Consider the following 16008-nt stretch of genomic DNA (forward strand, 5'->3'; position numbering starts at 1 on the left):
TTCTATATTGTAAATATGCAGACGTAAGACATAGCGAACTCCTGACAAATTTCAGAGGTATTCTAAGTTTGGCTTACACGTTTTATCTAATTTTAAATACAACCATGTAGGCCTAATATTTTATTCTTTGATGAGGAATTTAAAAAAATTATCGGCATCAGTATTGAAATTTTCTGTCCATAAAATTTAAATCCGTCAGTAAACAGACCAAGAAATGATTCATATATATATACTGAAGAGACAGTTTAAAAATATTTTAGTATAGTTGGATAATTTTACTTAATGCAGTATGAATTATCATAACCGCAATATGATATCATTCCTCTCCCTTCTCTTCTACACATACATGCAGTTCATATCTTACCTTGGCTGGTTGGCTTCATTACTAAGTTGCATAATACACTGTTACACTATGGTTGTATTTCGAAAATGATTGTGCCCATAGATGCTGTCAAATAGGAAGTAGCGCAATATGAATTTGTTTCAATTGTGCTAGATGAGACGACAGATACTGTTAATAAGTCAGAATTGTCTATATGCGTAAGATGATATTCAATTCCCACGTTTTATAAAGAGCCATAAGTGTTAATATCTTCCACTGTTATCTTACTGGTATTTTGGTGATTTTATCATTCCAAGGCACTGAGTGTTTATTCACTGTGTTTATTCAGTTTAGGAATACGTTTTCTTATTTCGGCTAGCTTTCAGTATTAATCTGTGGCTAATTTGCTCCTTTTTTTATAAGAAGCAATAACCTAACAAGTAAATTAGCATTAGAGTTTAGTGGTTATTAGAGGAGAAAAATTCGCTACGGCACTGGCGATCGAACCTGGGTCCCCTTGATTCTATGCACCAAGTGCTCTAGCCACTGAGCTATGCTGAAGTTCAATCCACAGCATCGGAACGAATTCTCCTCCTCTAGAGTTTTTTTCCTTTGTGGCCTGACTTCAAGTTCGACATATATGTTGACATATAATATCGTCGCCTGAATGCAAGAACTAGGTAACTTGATTTTTCATATTTTGTGACATCGTCCATTTACTTATTCATTGCACTAAGGAATATGTATCGTTTTCTTTCACCTATTTGTTATATTGGAAAATAGATGTCGCTGGTATCGTTCGATCAGTTACCTAGATCCTGGATTACATTTTGTGCGATGGCTGCAGAAGGGTATCTGTCGGATACAGGGGGGAGAGCCATTAATCCTTCCCATTGAAGACTTTAAGGAACCAACCTGGACAAATACCCAATGTGCCATCTCTACCTTCCCGTGGTGCAGCTGTTAGTAAGCGTAAGCTTAGTGGATAAAGCATCAGCACGTAGAGCTGAAAACCCGGGTTCAAATCTCGGCGCCGGAGAGAATTTTTCTCCGTTCCATCACTCTTTCATCATGTGATGACGCAGAATATCTGCATGGAAATATCATATGTACTTCGGTACATCAAAATATATATATGATATGCGTAATAAATCACTTTGTGATTTAAGACGGCGCCCATACCATCGGATCCCGGCCAATCAGTCACTCATCTGAGTGCACCTCAACACATGTATGGACTTCGGTCCTGCATTCATAGACATCTATGACGTAGTGCAGAGGGCGGCCACTAGAGGGAACCCAAGAGATGGAGCTTAATCTGAGACGATTCTAAACGGCGTCGGGATTGTATCCGGCGTGGCTTAGTGGATAAAGCATCAGCACGTAGAGCTGAAAACCCGGGTTCAAATCCCGGCGCCGGAGAGAATTTTTCTCCGTTCCATCACTCTTTCATCATGTGATGACGCAGAATATCTGCATGGAAATATCATATGTACTTCGGTACATCAAAATATATTAAAAAAATATATATATATATATATATATATATATATAAAAATATATATATATAAATTTTACAAGCTGAACTAAAGGGAGGGGCTACTCATCAATTAGCACTGGTCAGCTTGATGAGTTAATGACTGAATTTGGTATAATTTTCCTCTATCCAATACCTAATTCCCTCTTTACCCTTTCCTATCCAGTCCTCTGACTGAACTCTTACTTTCTTCGACCCCGACGGTATTAGAGCATTCGAGGCCTAGGGGTTCATTTCCCTTTCCTTCCTCTCTTTCTACTTTTCTGTTCCTAGTGCTGACCTGCTATGGCACTAAAATCGTCCTCCAGTGGCTTAGGGAAGGAAAGCTGGTGATCAACAAGATCTCCCAGCTAGGTCCAATGGACCCGTCGACCAACAGCAGGTGTGGTCCTCCAGACATTCTGGGGGTTGTGTGTGAATGAAGTAGCCACCAAAACGTTAAAATATGGTGTTCACTTAAATCGGCTACAACTTGCCATTTTTCACTCCAATATGAAATGAGTACCATTAAGGTAAAATTATCCGGAGGTAAAATAGTCTCCCAATCAGATCTCCGGGCGGGGACTACTTTAATGGTACAGAATCAACTAAACATCTTACAATGGAATGCTGGCGGTATAACATCAGCCAAGAAGACTGAACTATCTCAAAATCTGTGCTTCAGTGGCTGGTCATGATAATATCTTTGAAAAATATTGGAGTGCAAGAGGTCAAATGACTTTATTGTCAAATGCCTGGCATTAGAAAACAACAACAACATTTTGTGCGATTTTTGCTATGCTATAAAAGAGGTAACTAAAAAACGCAAATTTCGAGTTACCTAGTTCTTGCATTCAGGCGACGATATTAAGTCAAATGCCATTATACAAGCAGCACACTCAATTGAGTGACTTGGTGGCTGTGATTCTACAAGGACTCGGGTTCAATCCCTGGCACCGGAGCGAATTTTTCTCTTCTAATAACTATTGTTACAATAACAGATGTATTCTGTAGGACCAAAAAATTCATCTTTACGTAGATTCTTTGCCCAACAGTGCATATCACTGTGCAATTGGCCACCAAGTCACTCAATTGAGTGTGCTCCTTGTATAATGGCATTTGACTTAATGTGTCAACATATATGTCAAACTTGCAGTAAGCCCACAAAGAGAAAAAACACTAGAGGAGGGGGATTTGATCCGGTGCTGTGGATTGAACTTCGGCATAGCTCAGTGGTTAGAGCACTTGGTGCGTAGAACCAAGGGCCCGGGTTCGACCCCCAGTGCCAGAGCGAATTTTTCTCCTCTAATAACCATTGTTAGTCCACACCTGTGGAGTAACGGTCAGCACGTCTGGCCGCGAAACCACGTGGCCCGGGTTCGAATCCCGGTCGGGGCAAGTTACCTGGTTGAGGTTTTTTCCGTGGTTTTCCCTCAACCCAATATGAGCAAATGCTGGGTAACTTTCGGTGCTGGACCCCGGACTCATTTCACCGGCATTATCACCTTTATATCATTCAGACGCTAAATAACCTAGATGTTGATACAGCGTCGTAAAATAACCCAATAAAATAAAATAAAATAAATAACCATTGTTACCATAACAGAAATGTATTCTGTAGGACCAAAAAATTCATCTTCACGTAGATTAGAGTTTAGGTGAGTGCCTAGTGATCTACTGATTGTACCATTTTATAATAAGATCCTCTTCAGATGAGGCTACTAAAGAATTTACTATTATTGATGCTTTTTCTGTTATACATAAGAATATTAAAACACCATCAATTGTTAAAGTTGCGTGTCCTTTAACCTACTATTTAAGCAATATGCTTCTAGCACATTTTTAGTTAGGCATTGTTGAAAAAACTAACTCAAATTTAATAATTTTCGTGCGGCTAAGCTGTTCTAAAATACAATGCACTCTTAACATATTGTTGGAAAATTACAAAATTTGCCACGTCGACAAGTAAAACACAGGAAGTTGCATTATCGTGCCTAGATTAGCCTTTTCTTGACAGACAGCGAAATTTGAGTTTAGCAAACGCAAAAAGTCTTAATTATCAACACTTCCTGTAACATCTGCGCCAATTGTATTGCAGCATTCTTGTAAGAACTATCAAAATGTTATGCACATGCGAGTTCCATCCATCATAACTCCCTAACATTACCGTATATATTTGCACATAGTCAGCAGTATATTTAATTATGGAGTGCTTTGTTGATTTCTGCAGAATTGTCACTATGATTCGCTGACAACAATGCAGTGTCTGCATATTGTCAGATTGCCACAAATAAAATATTCAATGTCTGCATTTCTTCTGTATTCCATTTTCCCAAATTTCCGTGTTCTTGATCTTAGTTTAAACACCAGATAGCTAAAAAAATAACTAAATATGCACTAATGGCTTAGCATAAATACAAATACAAATAACTTGCAATGTATTTATATAATAGTAGCAAAATATGATGTCGAGATAAATTAGTCAGAATCTCCGTTAAGTATATGAGTATACATAAATGATCTTAAAATGAACATATTGGACACCATGTATACAAAATTAAGAAAATTATATATAATAGTAAAATATGATATTATACTCCGTACAATGAAAAAAAAAATATTCTCTGTATATAAAAAAAACTATTCCCCGAAATTAAAAATATGAGTTTAACAATAAATTTTACAATTTGAACAATACAGTATATAAACTAAATAACAAATACAAATTTTTGAAAGGCATGTTGGTCCGACAAGTTAACAAGTAGATGAGAAATAAATATCAAATGGTCCTTCAATAACTGTCTATTCTTTAAATCTAATGCATGATACAAAAGTTTACATTAGATTACATAACATTTGCGACTAGCGCTTTCGCTACTAAAATAGCATCTTCAGATATGACTTGCGTGTTGTTAAGCTTTACACATAAATACATAGATGGAAAAGTAACAGCGAAATATAAAGTTACATGACGTGAGAGTATTAAAATAACAATGCTAAGAAGGTAGGTAAAAGTTGACTTGAGAACAATCAAATATTTGTAACAATTGAACCTCTAAAAGGTCTAGAAAATTAAATCAAAAAAAGTATGTCAAGAATTAAAACCTGCAAAACATATGTGCAGCTTGTAAACAGAGAAAATGACAGTTAAAAGAGTAACAAGTTAAAAATATTATTTGCATCAGTCATCACGACGTACGATATGGCAGCACTTAGTGAAATCTGCAAAAATAAAATAAGAAAGTTTTAATGAAGGGACCTATGTGAATCAGAAAGAAATAATGTAATGATAAACCACTTACGAGATGTTTGAAGTAGTGGAGAGAGGTGATGTTGTCTGGCCAGTTACGTAGTGGTGACTGGTGCAATGACACAGTATAAGGAATCACGTCATGATGCAAGTGGAGGGCATTTCATATTTATTTCTCATCCACAAATACAAATGTTTACATACGGAATACTAAATAAATTTTACAGGAGAAAGAGTTCATCCAAAGGGCTGGACCCGGGAAGAGTACCCAAAACGCTCATTGCATTTCCGCGTTGAATTACAATACTTAAACGTTGACGCAAATAAGTAGTGCAACGACGATCACCAGTGATGGAGATCAAAATTTGGCCGATTTGAGATACCAAAACTTTAGCGTCATGACTCCAAGGACCGAAGGTCTCCACAGCAAATGGGACAAAGATATAATTGTCTAAAAGATGAGCATATTTATTGACTTTATTTTTCACGGCTAATTCAGCAGCAGATGCTGCGCGTCTGGAGGTATTTGTCAAGTGAGATGGAGCTAGAGTATATTTGCAACTGAGGAATAAAACATGCAAATATGCTCAAATCCACCCCAAGTTGTAACTGGTTTGAAAGTGTACCGGTAACAATTATAATTATTGTAATGAAAACTGTTTAAAAGAAACACACATAAAAGAAAATGTATATTATATATTGTCTTTATGAGGACTACAATTCACTGATACAATACATATTTAATTTCAGTCATAGGTATATGATTTTTAACAATACATAGTGCACTTTAAAAATATTGGTTAACATAGAAAATATACTGTTACAAGCACAACTAATGTAAATTAAGTATCCTGATCACAAAACATGACTATAATTACTGAGATACATATTGTCAACACATTATTTCATCAGTGAAAATATGTGTATGCAGAGGTAAGATGTCACATGAGAAGCAATGAAATTATTTAATATAAAAAATACTTATGTGACATATTTGTAAAGCTCGTTTATGAATATTCTTACAAGCAAAATAATTTCAGTCTTCAAATGGTGGCATTCTTTGCGGCAACTTGATTCTTCAAATCATTGTAGGATGGCAAAGACTGCAAAATAATAATGTTCACATGTCCAGATAATTAAGAAACACATAAGTTACAGTATATGTAGGCCTATATTGTACGTATCATTACATGATTAAATTATAAAATATAAATTATATAGCAGTAAGTACAGAAAGTCACAGTATATTTACTGCGGATGATTTAAGACTTGGTGTATTCTAAATATACATATCCCATTTCATGATTAATACTGACATATTTAACACTACCATAGTCATAGTTCTAACTCACATCTTTTGTGAAATAGTTTTTTTTTTTTTTTCGCAATTTTAAAGTTTTTAATTATCTTGTATCAAAACTCATATTCTGATATAGCATACCAGAAATTTGTCCTACAAGATGAAGTCTCACGCTTATTCAAATTTTAACCTAGTACGAACATCATAGGTAAAATAATGAAGCTAACCTAAATAAATGAAAAATTTATTCATTTTAATTACAAGATAGACAAGAATTTCTATAGTAAACATAAAGTCTTTGTCTTTTGACATCCAAAGGAATCGACTAACAACTTAATTTTTTTATGCTTCTAGTTTTGTACTGAACTATAACTGATTTCTGACAATTTAGGTCTGGTAGGTCTCTAATGACAACTACCGGTACATGTTTTTTTCTTTTGCTTGTGCAACCGATAAAGGAACTTTATTCAGAATATCAATACTAGACATTAAAAATGGCTTTCAAATACTTGAAGGTAAATTAAAATTAGTTACTGTTGTAATTTCTATGAATAAATTTTTAAAGCCCAAATAAGGTTGAAAATGTATAATATTTTGTTTTGTAAAATTGCAATCGTAACATTCCTATATTATATGATGTGAATACTAGAGTACTTACTATGCATACCGTACTATTTGTGTAGGAAATGCTGTGAATGTACTGCTTAGCAAAATTGATTTTTGTGTATAGTAATGAAGAGAGAATAGTTTCGATTATTGCAACATTGAATAAACTTGATAGAGCCAACTAGTTTCCCTGTACTACTAACATACTATTACATATTGTGGAATAGCATTGCAAATATTTGGATCATAAGTTACAAATGTTGTAATATGTTTATAACTGTATTGTTACTTACATATAATTAAACCTATTAAATGAAAGAGACTTGGCCTCATTTTAAATAGAAGTATAGGCTAGATAAAACGACAATCACACAAAATTTAAGAAGTATAAAAAAATCAAAGGAATATTAAAGCGTATTTTTTTAGAATATGAAATTAAGATCACACAATATATATTTTTAGAAAACAATTCTGATGTACAACAACAAAGGCTAAGTTCTAAAAAAATGGGAATAAAGTATAAAAATCGCACAAGTGAAATTCTCACAAAAGTTGGGAGTAATAAAATGATTATACTCTTATTTTATGGGAAAAAAAAGTAAAAACAGAAAAAATGTAAGAAATACAATTTTTTCAGAAGAAATTGGCAAAACTTACAACATATAGACAAAATATATTTCCAAAATTGCGACCATGGATGACCTAGACATAGAGAGAGTGGCTTATAAATAACACTTCGAATTATGGAAGATGGAACAGGCGTTAGAACTTTCTGTTGATGTCGATGATGACGACGATTACAACAAGTTCGAGACAGAGACAAGCTTAGAGAGGAGGATATGAGAAAAATTGTGGGGAGGAATGGGAGAGAAAGAACGAAGAGAAGTTTATCATACTATATTGTTTCTCTGGCTCTTAAAAGTCATTGTTTTCACAAATGTATAGGAGCTTTCTCCTGCAAAATATTCCAAGACTATCTTCATATAGAAAACAGTAAGGGAGAAGAATATGACCATTTGTGACTGTAACTTTGCAGATGTCATTTACAGTAACACAGAGTTATTATAAAAAAGACAAATAGCAAACATGTTTTTGGAACAATGAGCTTCAAATAGTATTTAGATCCTGAGAAAGTATTATTTTTAAAGCTATTTTTGTCTCATTGTTATTGTGTTTACATTTTTAAATATAATAAGTTAAAAAATATTGGAAATATAAAGAGATAAAAGGAAACTATTCAAATCTACTAAGTTAAGCTCGTTCAATGTTATAATAATATAATAAAAATCAATGTAATATCTTTCCCTTCTATTCCGACATGATAATGAAGCACCACAAGATAGAATTAATGTGAAAACCAAAAGTTTATTTTTAGTATCGGTTCAGCACACTCATTCCAATTACCATACTATCTTTGACGAGCAGAAGCTTTCAAATGCATGCTTTCCATCATGCAACATACAAAAATCTTCATTAGTATGTAAGTTATTAGCACGATAGGTATATTTTGATTTACAGCAAAGAGGTTATTGAAATTAATAAACCTTCAAAGATTATCAAACACAGCCACTGCCACCATAGCAACAACACCTTCAAAGCAACATGATCAATTATTATATAATAATATTAAAATGTAAGAATGAAAGAAAAAACTGGTGAAAATGTCAAGACATTTGATCATTTATAAAAATGCCCTATATATTTATGAAATTGTGGGAGAATAACCATGATAATTTTTACTTGGTGATGCAGTTAGTACTAGATTAAAATCTACTTAGATATTGTAGATCAGAGTCATCAATTATGCAGGATTCTGTGCTCAATTAGACAGTCTTATGTTTTTATAAATTTTATAGAAATGTTTGTTGTTGCATATGCAACTTACAGATGTGGACAAATTATTAGCAAAATGTACGATTTTTGTGACATATTTTTACAAAATTTGACTTTTCGATTTAGACTACTGTTGACATTTTTATGATTATAGTACTCAGAAATATGTAAAAATGTCAACTGCAGTCAAAATTGAAAAGTCAAATTTTGTTAAATTATACCATAAAAAGCATCAGTTTTTCTAATAATTTGTCCACGTCTGTATGTTCCGCATTACACTAAATTATAAGGTTTGCTACGTGTACAGGCAGAAAAAGAAGCCACTAAGAGAGTTTGAACTTTCTATGCAATTAATACAGTGAAACCTTGCCATAGGTAGGAAACTGCTGAAATCCAGATACATGTTTGTTTTCACATGTCTGTCACATGTTTAAACAACTTCCTTAATTGTAATATATATATAAATATCAGTGGCGGTTCCTCGGGGGAGGGAAGGAAGGAATGTCCTCCTCACATTTTTCTTCTTTTGAAAGTAAATACCAAATAAAATATGTGCCTTGAAATTCAAGGAAGATTCGATAATATTTAAGTTCACAGCTATAAGAAAACCTCGGTTGATCGAGTTTTAAACGACGCGTGCTCATGTGCTGCTAGAAAACTGCGAGAAAGATGCGAGATTGTCTGTGTGGAGGAAAGGCACTCCATTCCTCCTCTACTGCAGTTAACACACATAGACAACAGCGCACTAGCGGCCAGAGAAAGAAGCAGAGTTTTAAAGCGAGTAAATGAACGGAGAGGGAGGAGATCCTCCTCTGAATCAGCACATGGGCGGGAAATATAAACCGACTGGTTGTGCAGCAAGCTCGCTACCGCTGCCATCTAACGATCTTGCATTCAACCAGACTATAAGACATCTTGGAGGAGGCATAGTAAAAACAGTTTTAACACAACGCTATGAAAGACACCATATAAACTTTTTTTTTTAAATTATGAATCAAAAATATTATTCATTGCACTTTATATAGGCTACTATTCATGGTTTGAAACTTTCAAGGATATTTGAAAGTTAAAGTCGGGTTTATATAAAACAAAGAGGAAGTAGTTCTACGTTAGTATCGCAGATCTTTTTGGCCCCTGAAATTCACTTCCATTCATTGTGTACTAGACAGGGCAACAGCCAAGTTGTCAGTTTTGTACAAATATATTTGAAATTGAAAGTAGGTACCCCAAACTACATTATTTCTATCATAAAAAATTGGCCACCGGCAACTTTGAACAATAATGGTAGTATGACTTTACAAGAACTGATATTCTTCAAAACAGAAGAACTTGTACTTGTAAAATGTACTGTAAATATAGTTGAACTGAACTTGTAAAATGTACATGTAGCAACACAGGCCACGTGGGTGGGTGCAGTGTTCTCGCTTTCCTCAGATTATTTCCCATTTCCATTTCTGCGGTTCCGATTACGTGTTAGTAGCTAGTCTCTTCCAACACGTGTGATGCTGTAGTGTGCTCGAAAAATGCTGCAAGGTGAATTTCCTTGTAATTGTTAATTTGTGCAATTATTCAACAATGAATGGAAATGAAAACATTATATATTTTGGAAAATTTAGGAAACTCAGTTTACAAGAACAGATTATTGCTATACAGAAGGGAAGGCCAACCCCAACACTACCTGGTCTTACATGTGTGCATGTAGGCTAATTTGTAGCATGTTTCATTCAAGAAGGTGTCGTCATTTCGTCCTGTTACCTTCTTTCCTCCTCTTAAGCCGCCACTGATAAATATATATAGTTACGGAAAAATAAATGATTAAATTATCTGTATGACCTTTTTTAAGTGTATCATATTTCAGAGGAACTACAGGTGGTGGATCTAGGTTTCACTGTACTTCACTCTTCATAGACCCAGTATCAAGGTTTTAATACAGGGTGCGTCAGAAAGAACGGATGGATTTCAAACTATCGAAACGCAGCGAGGGGAGGGATAGAGTGAAGGGGACCACGACTGTTGGGTCAGCGAGAGAATGCAGTTTCAGTTGAGAACATGGTGTTGGTCTGGTGTACAACGTGCTTTCATCGCATAGACATATTTTAAAAATGAAGAGTCTGTGATCGCCACTCAGGACTCATTTCGACATCGGACATCACACTAGGATTCCAACTCGGAATACAATTTTGCGGTGGGTGGCTTCATTTCGTACCACAGGTTCAACATTAAAGAAGAAATCACCTGGACGACCACGGAGCGCGTGTACACTTGCAAATGTGGAGACAGACAGTAGATTGTCCGGCCACCTCAACGATCAGCCCGCAAACATGCTATTGCACTGAAATCGTCCGAGGTTATGGTAAGATCTCGCGCCCTGCGAGTTCTTTCTTTGGGACCACTTGAAGGCGTAAGTAACCACATACACTGGACGAACTGAAGACGGCGATTCGTGAAGAAATCGCTGCAATCCCACCAACTATGACTGTGAAAGTGACGGCGAACTTCTGAAAACGCCTCGATGCCTGTATCGAAAGCCAAGGACATTATATGGATGATGTTGTATACCATAAATAAACTGCATGTATTGGTGAATCTGTTGATAACAATAAATTTTTGATTTGATGAATCCTTACAATTTTCTTGTCCTTTGAAATCCATCCGTTCTTTCTGACGCACCCTATACAACCTTTCAGAATTTGGCTCACATGACGATGTTTGGTGGATGAAGAAAACTGCTTTTCAGATGTGACCATCCAAAGAGGTACCAGTACGTGCCAGCTCAGGTTTGATTCAAGCCCCTTCTGCCCGTTGTACTTTACATATCCAAACATGCTTCATGGTGTTAGTTCACTCATCTACGACAGTTTGTGTTAGCTTCTTACCAAGTTGTACAATGTCTTTCACAGGACATGCTTCAAAGAGACATACACTGTTAAAATGCACAATATTTACAAAAATAATATTATACCGGTATGTAACTAAACTAGATGGAATGTTCACTTGTTTTTAAAGTTGAAATTTTTTACCATTTGTTATATTAGGCCTATACAAGACAATGAATGTAAGTCTGTACAGAAGTTATAACTCCTGAAAAATTCTTACAAAAATATCTGAAGTTCAACAAGCATATATTAATATGCTTTACATTAAAAAAATTATGGAGTTGATTAAACTCCTTTATGCAACGCTTAGATGCAGAAGACAATTTCTATTTCATTTTCGAGGATTTTGGATCTGCTTCATTTTTGTCAATTAATTTCATAAAATATAAATTTATTCTATCAAACATAAAAGTCATTCGATCACTGGTATCTTATCCCATTCAAATTTAGTGCCATCTTCCATCAGTTTTATGGTTGAGATCTCCAGCTTGCTTGGCTGAAGCTACGTGATAGAAGAGTCTCATCAAAACATTAGATTATTTAGGGTCAAATTAAAGAAGTGCCTAATTTCCCACGCCTTCTATTCTGTAGGTGAATTCACGACATTCAACAACGCTTCATGAATATTTCTGTGTTGTATTAATTATTAATACTAAAATTTTGTGTTATACTATATAGTAGAACTCTTCTGTATATAATTCAAATAGAGTGTAACTATTATTAAGACTTTGTAGTACTATTAAGATCTTTTTTCCTTCGTTTCACATGTTCCAAATTCTAACTGTGAAGTGATGTACGAATACCATGGAATGTAAATAAATATAACACAATACAATCTGACTGTATCCCATGAAGAATGCTAGCAAAATATTGTTCAAAATAAATTGCCATGTTATATAATACAATAGCTGGAATAATTTAAATGAACAGACCAAAATCTTAATCTCCATTACCTACATATGTAACTAGGGTTGTTATATTTGATATTCATTGTTCGACACACTCTTGTAACACTTAAAATCACTGACTAGGCTTGGGACAATAAAGGATACCACTTCGAAACTAGTCAGCCAAGTTAATTTGCAAAAGTTATCACAGTAAAGATATCATAAAGTTATTCAGTGTTATATTTAGCTGAGGAATATTATATTACAGTAATTACTGAAGATAATTTTATGTCTTACTAATTTTGATGAACGCTTTTTTGAATTGTAAGAAAAAAATATCCACAGACCTTTCTAATACATAAACAGTGTGTGGATAAAAATCCATGAAAACTATTGACGCGATATATTGTAACAAATCGTAATTTAAAATACTATAGAAATGGAATGTAATATACCTAACATTAAAATCAACACAAACTACCAAGTCCAGAAAATATATACACAAAGAAAGTAAAAACAATCGGTAAGTGTAAGCCCTAAACTCCACTACTTGTGAATTATGGGAAAATTGTAACAATTTCTGGCTTCTGGCAGTTTTTTTCTTTTTTTAGATATCCTACACATATTCATCTGTTAAGACGAAAATGAACAGAATTAATTTATACTCATTGATCGACATTACCCACTTCTCACCACATTATTCTCACCAAAATATTTGTATGCAAAACCGGTATAGTACAGGATGTCCGGGAAAGACGTGACGAAAAAGAAATAACTATATCTCTGAAACTATTGCATTTATTATCGTGATGTTTTCACAGATACAAAGAGAAATACGATAAGTTTTAATGTACCCCTATATGAGCATCATTTATGGCCCGGGCTATGCCCAGGCAATACTCAATCTCCTGCCACACACACGAAAGCATCCCGGTGTGACTAGTCCTACTGCTTCGTAGATTCGGCCATGTAACTCTCAATATCGGTCACAGGAGTGCGATACATTTTATCTTTCACGAAACCCCACAGAAAGAAATCCAGTGGGGTCATGTCCGGCGACCGTGGTGGCCATGGTGTAGATTCGCCTTTCCTAATCCAACGGTCAGGGAACATGTCATTGAGGAAAGCACACACATGGTTAGCATAGTGTGGGGGCCTCCGTTCTGTTGAAACACTGTTTCTGGTGGTAGTTGTGGGACAGCATAATTTCGCAGCATATCCAGGTATGTGTTACCTGTTACTGTGAGCTCTTGTCCGTTTGGAAACGACGTTGTACACGCTTGACTGACTTAAATTCAGCCAGTCATAAAACGCATTCTGCTTCCTCTACTGTGGTAAACATTGTTCGGCTGTTCACTTGGTACACGCACAACTTCATTCTCAGCTCTCAGAGCAAGACTGACAACATACGTTGTGCAGAACGAACTTTTTCTCGTTTTCTCTTCGTGCAATGGTATGCGTACGCGTGCAACATGCTGCTAGGTAACAAAACTTATTGAGTTTCTCTTTCTAACTGTGAAAACAATGAGGTAATAACAGTAATAGTTTCAGATATATAATTACTTCTTTTTCATCAGGTTTTTCCCGGACATCCTGTACTTAAAAATATTGAAAGTAATATGTAATAGGAGAGCACAATCTGAAACCCATATATAATTCCAGCAAAGAACTTCTGATTTTTTAATTTAAAATCTTGTAATACTGTATGTAGGCCTACATACTTCACAAGTCCATAACGACAGCTGAAAGATCCAAAACCCTTTAACATTACATGCACTGTTTCTCTCTACCGTTTGTTCTAGGTTAAAAGATCAGTACTATTATAGGTTAGCAGGTAGAGTTAATGCTTCCTACAGCACGAACAAGCTGTACAAGTTATTGTAGTTGCTGACATTCGTGATGCTTGTTAGGCTCCACGTACCTCCCACAAGCTGGCGTCCCAGCTTGGGAACAAAGATGTGAAGCTGAGTGGCTCGTCGCCCTGCTTTAGGGTGAAGATGAGGGTCAGTTCATGGCTTCGGTCAGTGGGGTCACTTTTCAGGTATTCCTGCAATACAATAAAATAATACAGTTATTGTTCACAGTAGGGTTTCCCCCATATTGTTTGGCTGGTGATCTGTGAATTCACAGAAATACTCTGCTACGTTATATAAAAGTTTGTCATTCAAAATTCGACGTAACAAAACAGTTATCACAAAAGTCAGTGAAATAACATTATTTTAGACTTTCCATCCATTTCACGAAGCATCTTCAATATTCGTTTTTTTTATTTGGGAATGAATGACGCAAAGTGTAGCTGTATATAAATGGTACATCTTAACACTATGAAGTTATAAACTTTTATCATATTTTAAACATACGGTCTTACTAGTAAAAACTCTATATACAGACGTTTAACTGTCTTATACTTATACAACGAGTAGCTGGTTTATAAGTCGTGTGTAAATTCCTTACTAATAATCACTACATACGTCGTGTATAACAGTATAACTGTTACACAGCTATGTCATAGTTTCGTCATTACTTCGTTACGAAAGGCAAAAGAATATCTGAGGTTTTCTACTGCATCCGGTAGAGCGCTCTAGTGTGGCGTGTTAAATATTGATAGTACAACTGGCTCTAATCGATTACCACACTACATTTTGGTCAAAGAGTACAAGCTACAGCAATATTATTCTAATAAGTCTATGATCTTTGGTTTGTTCTTCTGTGGTTACAAGGTAAACATCATCATAAAATGACAGTCGATACGAACAGCTGTTAGAGGGGCGGCCATTTTTTCTCTATATAAAACGCTTAAACAAGGGGTTTCGCGCATATAACTACTGCAAAGCAATTCCCATTGTATAGTTACAGCCTGTTTATACGTCCATAGCTTATTCACGGTTTATTAGTAACGTTTTCTGTCTCAACTCCGCATAAGTCTCGTATAAAAACTATACACGGTTTATTAGTAAGACTGTCAAAATATTAGAAAACAAATCGAAATCAAGAAAAATTAGAGTATCCACTAATAAATACAAAGACGCGAGGTTAGGAGATATCGTACGTAAAATTAATATTTATTTGCAAGACATATACGACCATAACCACAAACTTTTTTTTTTTAATGGAGGAGGGACTTGAAGGTTTGCACTACAGCCTGAGGCTAATAATTGTGCTTACCACTTACAATCAGTGAATTATTTTGTTGCTGAATGGCAGCACTCTTGTACGAATACAGCACATTGCACTGTGAACTTAACCTGAGTTATGTCTAAAAGATCTCTCAATTTCTTACAGTTAACCCTTAACTTCGCAAAGCTTCATTTCTCACACTAGTTTATTAAACCGTGTCGGACTGTAAAGAAAACAACTATCGCAATGCCCATATTTTTATATATTGTACAATATTATAGTATTATGAAATTTTAATTTT

At 35.0% G+C, this 16008-nt stretch overlaps 1 protein-coding gene across 2 annotated transcripts in view; it reads right to left on the minus strand.

Annotated features, from left to right (window-relative positions):
* Positions 1-5766: 5766 nt before the first annotated feature.
* LOC138709508 (gelsolin, cytoplasmic-like) overlaps positions 5767-16008 on the minus strand; it is a 154667-nt gene continuing 144425 nt past the window's right edge. For both annotated transcript variants that reach the window (XM_069840327.1, XM_069840326.1), the window contains 2 exons: positions 14512-14637; positions 5767-6191 (listed from right to left, as the gene is read on the minus strand). In XM_069840327.1, the coding sequence (XP_069696428.1) occupies positions 6132-6191; positions 14512-14637 (186 nt within the window). In that variant the 3' untranslated portion in view covers positions 5767-6131. The remainder of the gene's footprint in view (positions 6192-14511; positions 14638-16008) is intronic.

This window comes from Periplaneta americana, chromosome 11 (assembly GCF_040183065.1).
Source record: "Periplaneta americana isolate PAMFEO1 chromosome 11, P.americana_PAMFEO1_priV1, whole genome shotgun sequence".
Lineage (NCBI taxonomy): Eukaryota > Metazoa > Arthropoda > Insecta > Blattodea > Blattidae > Periplaneta > Periplaneta americana.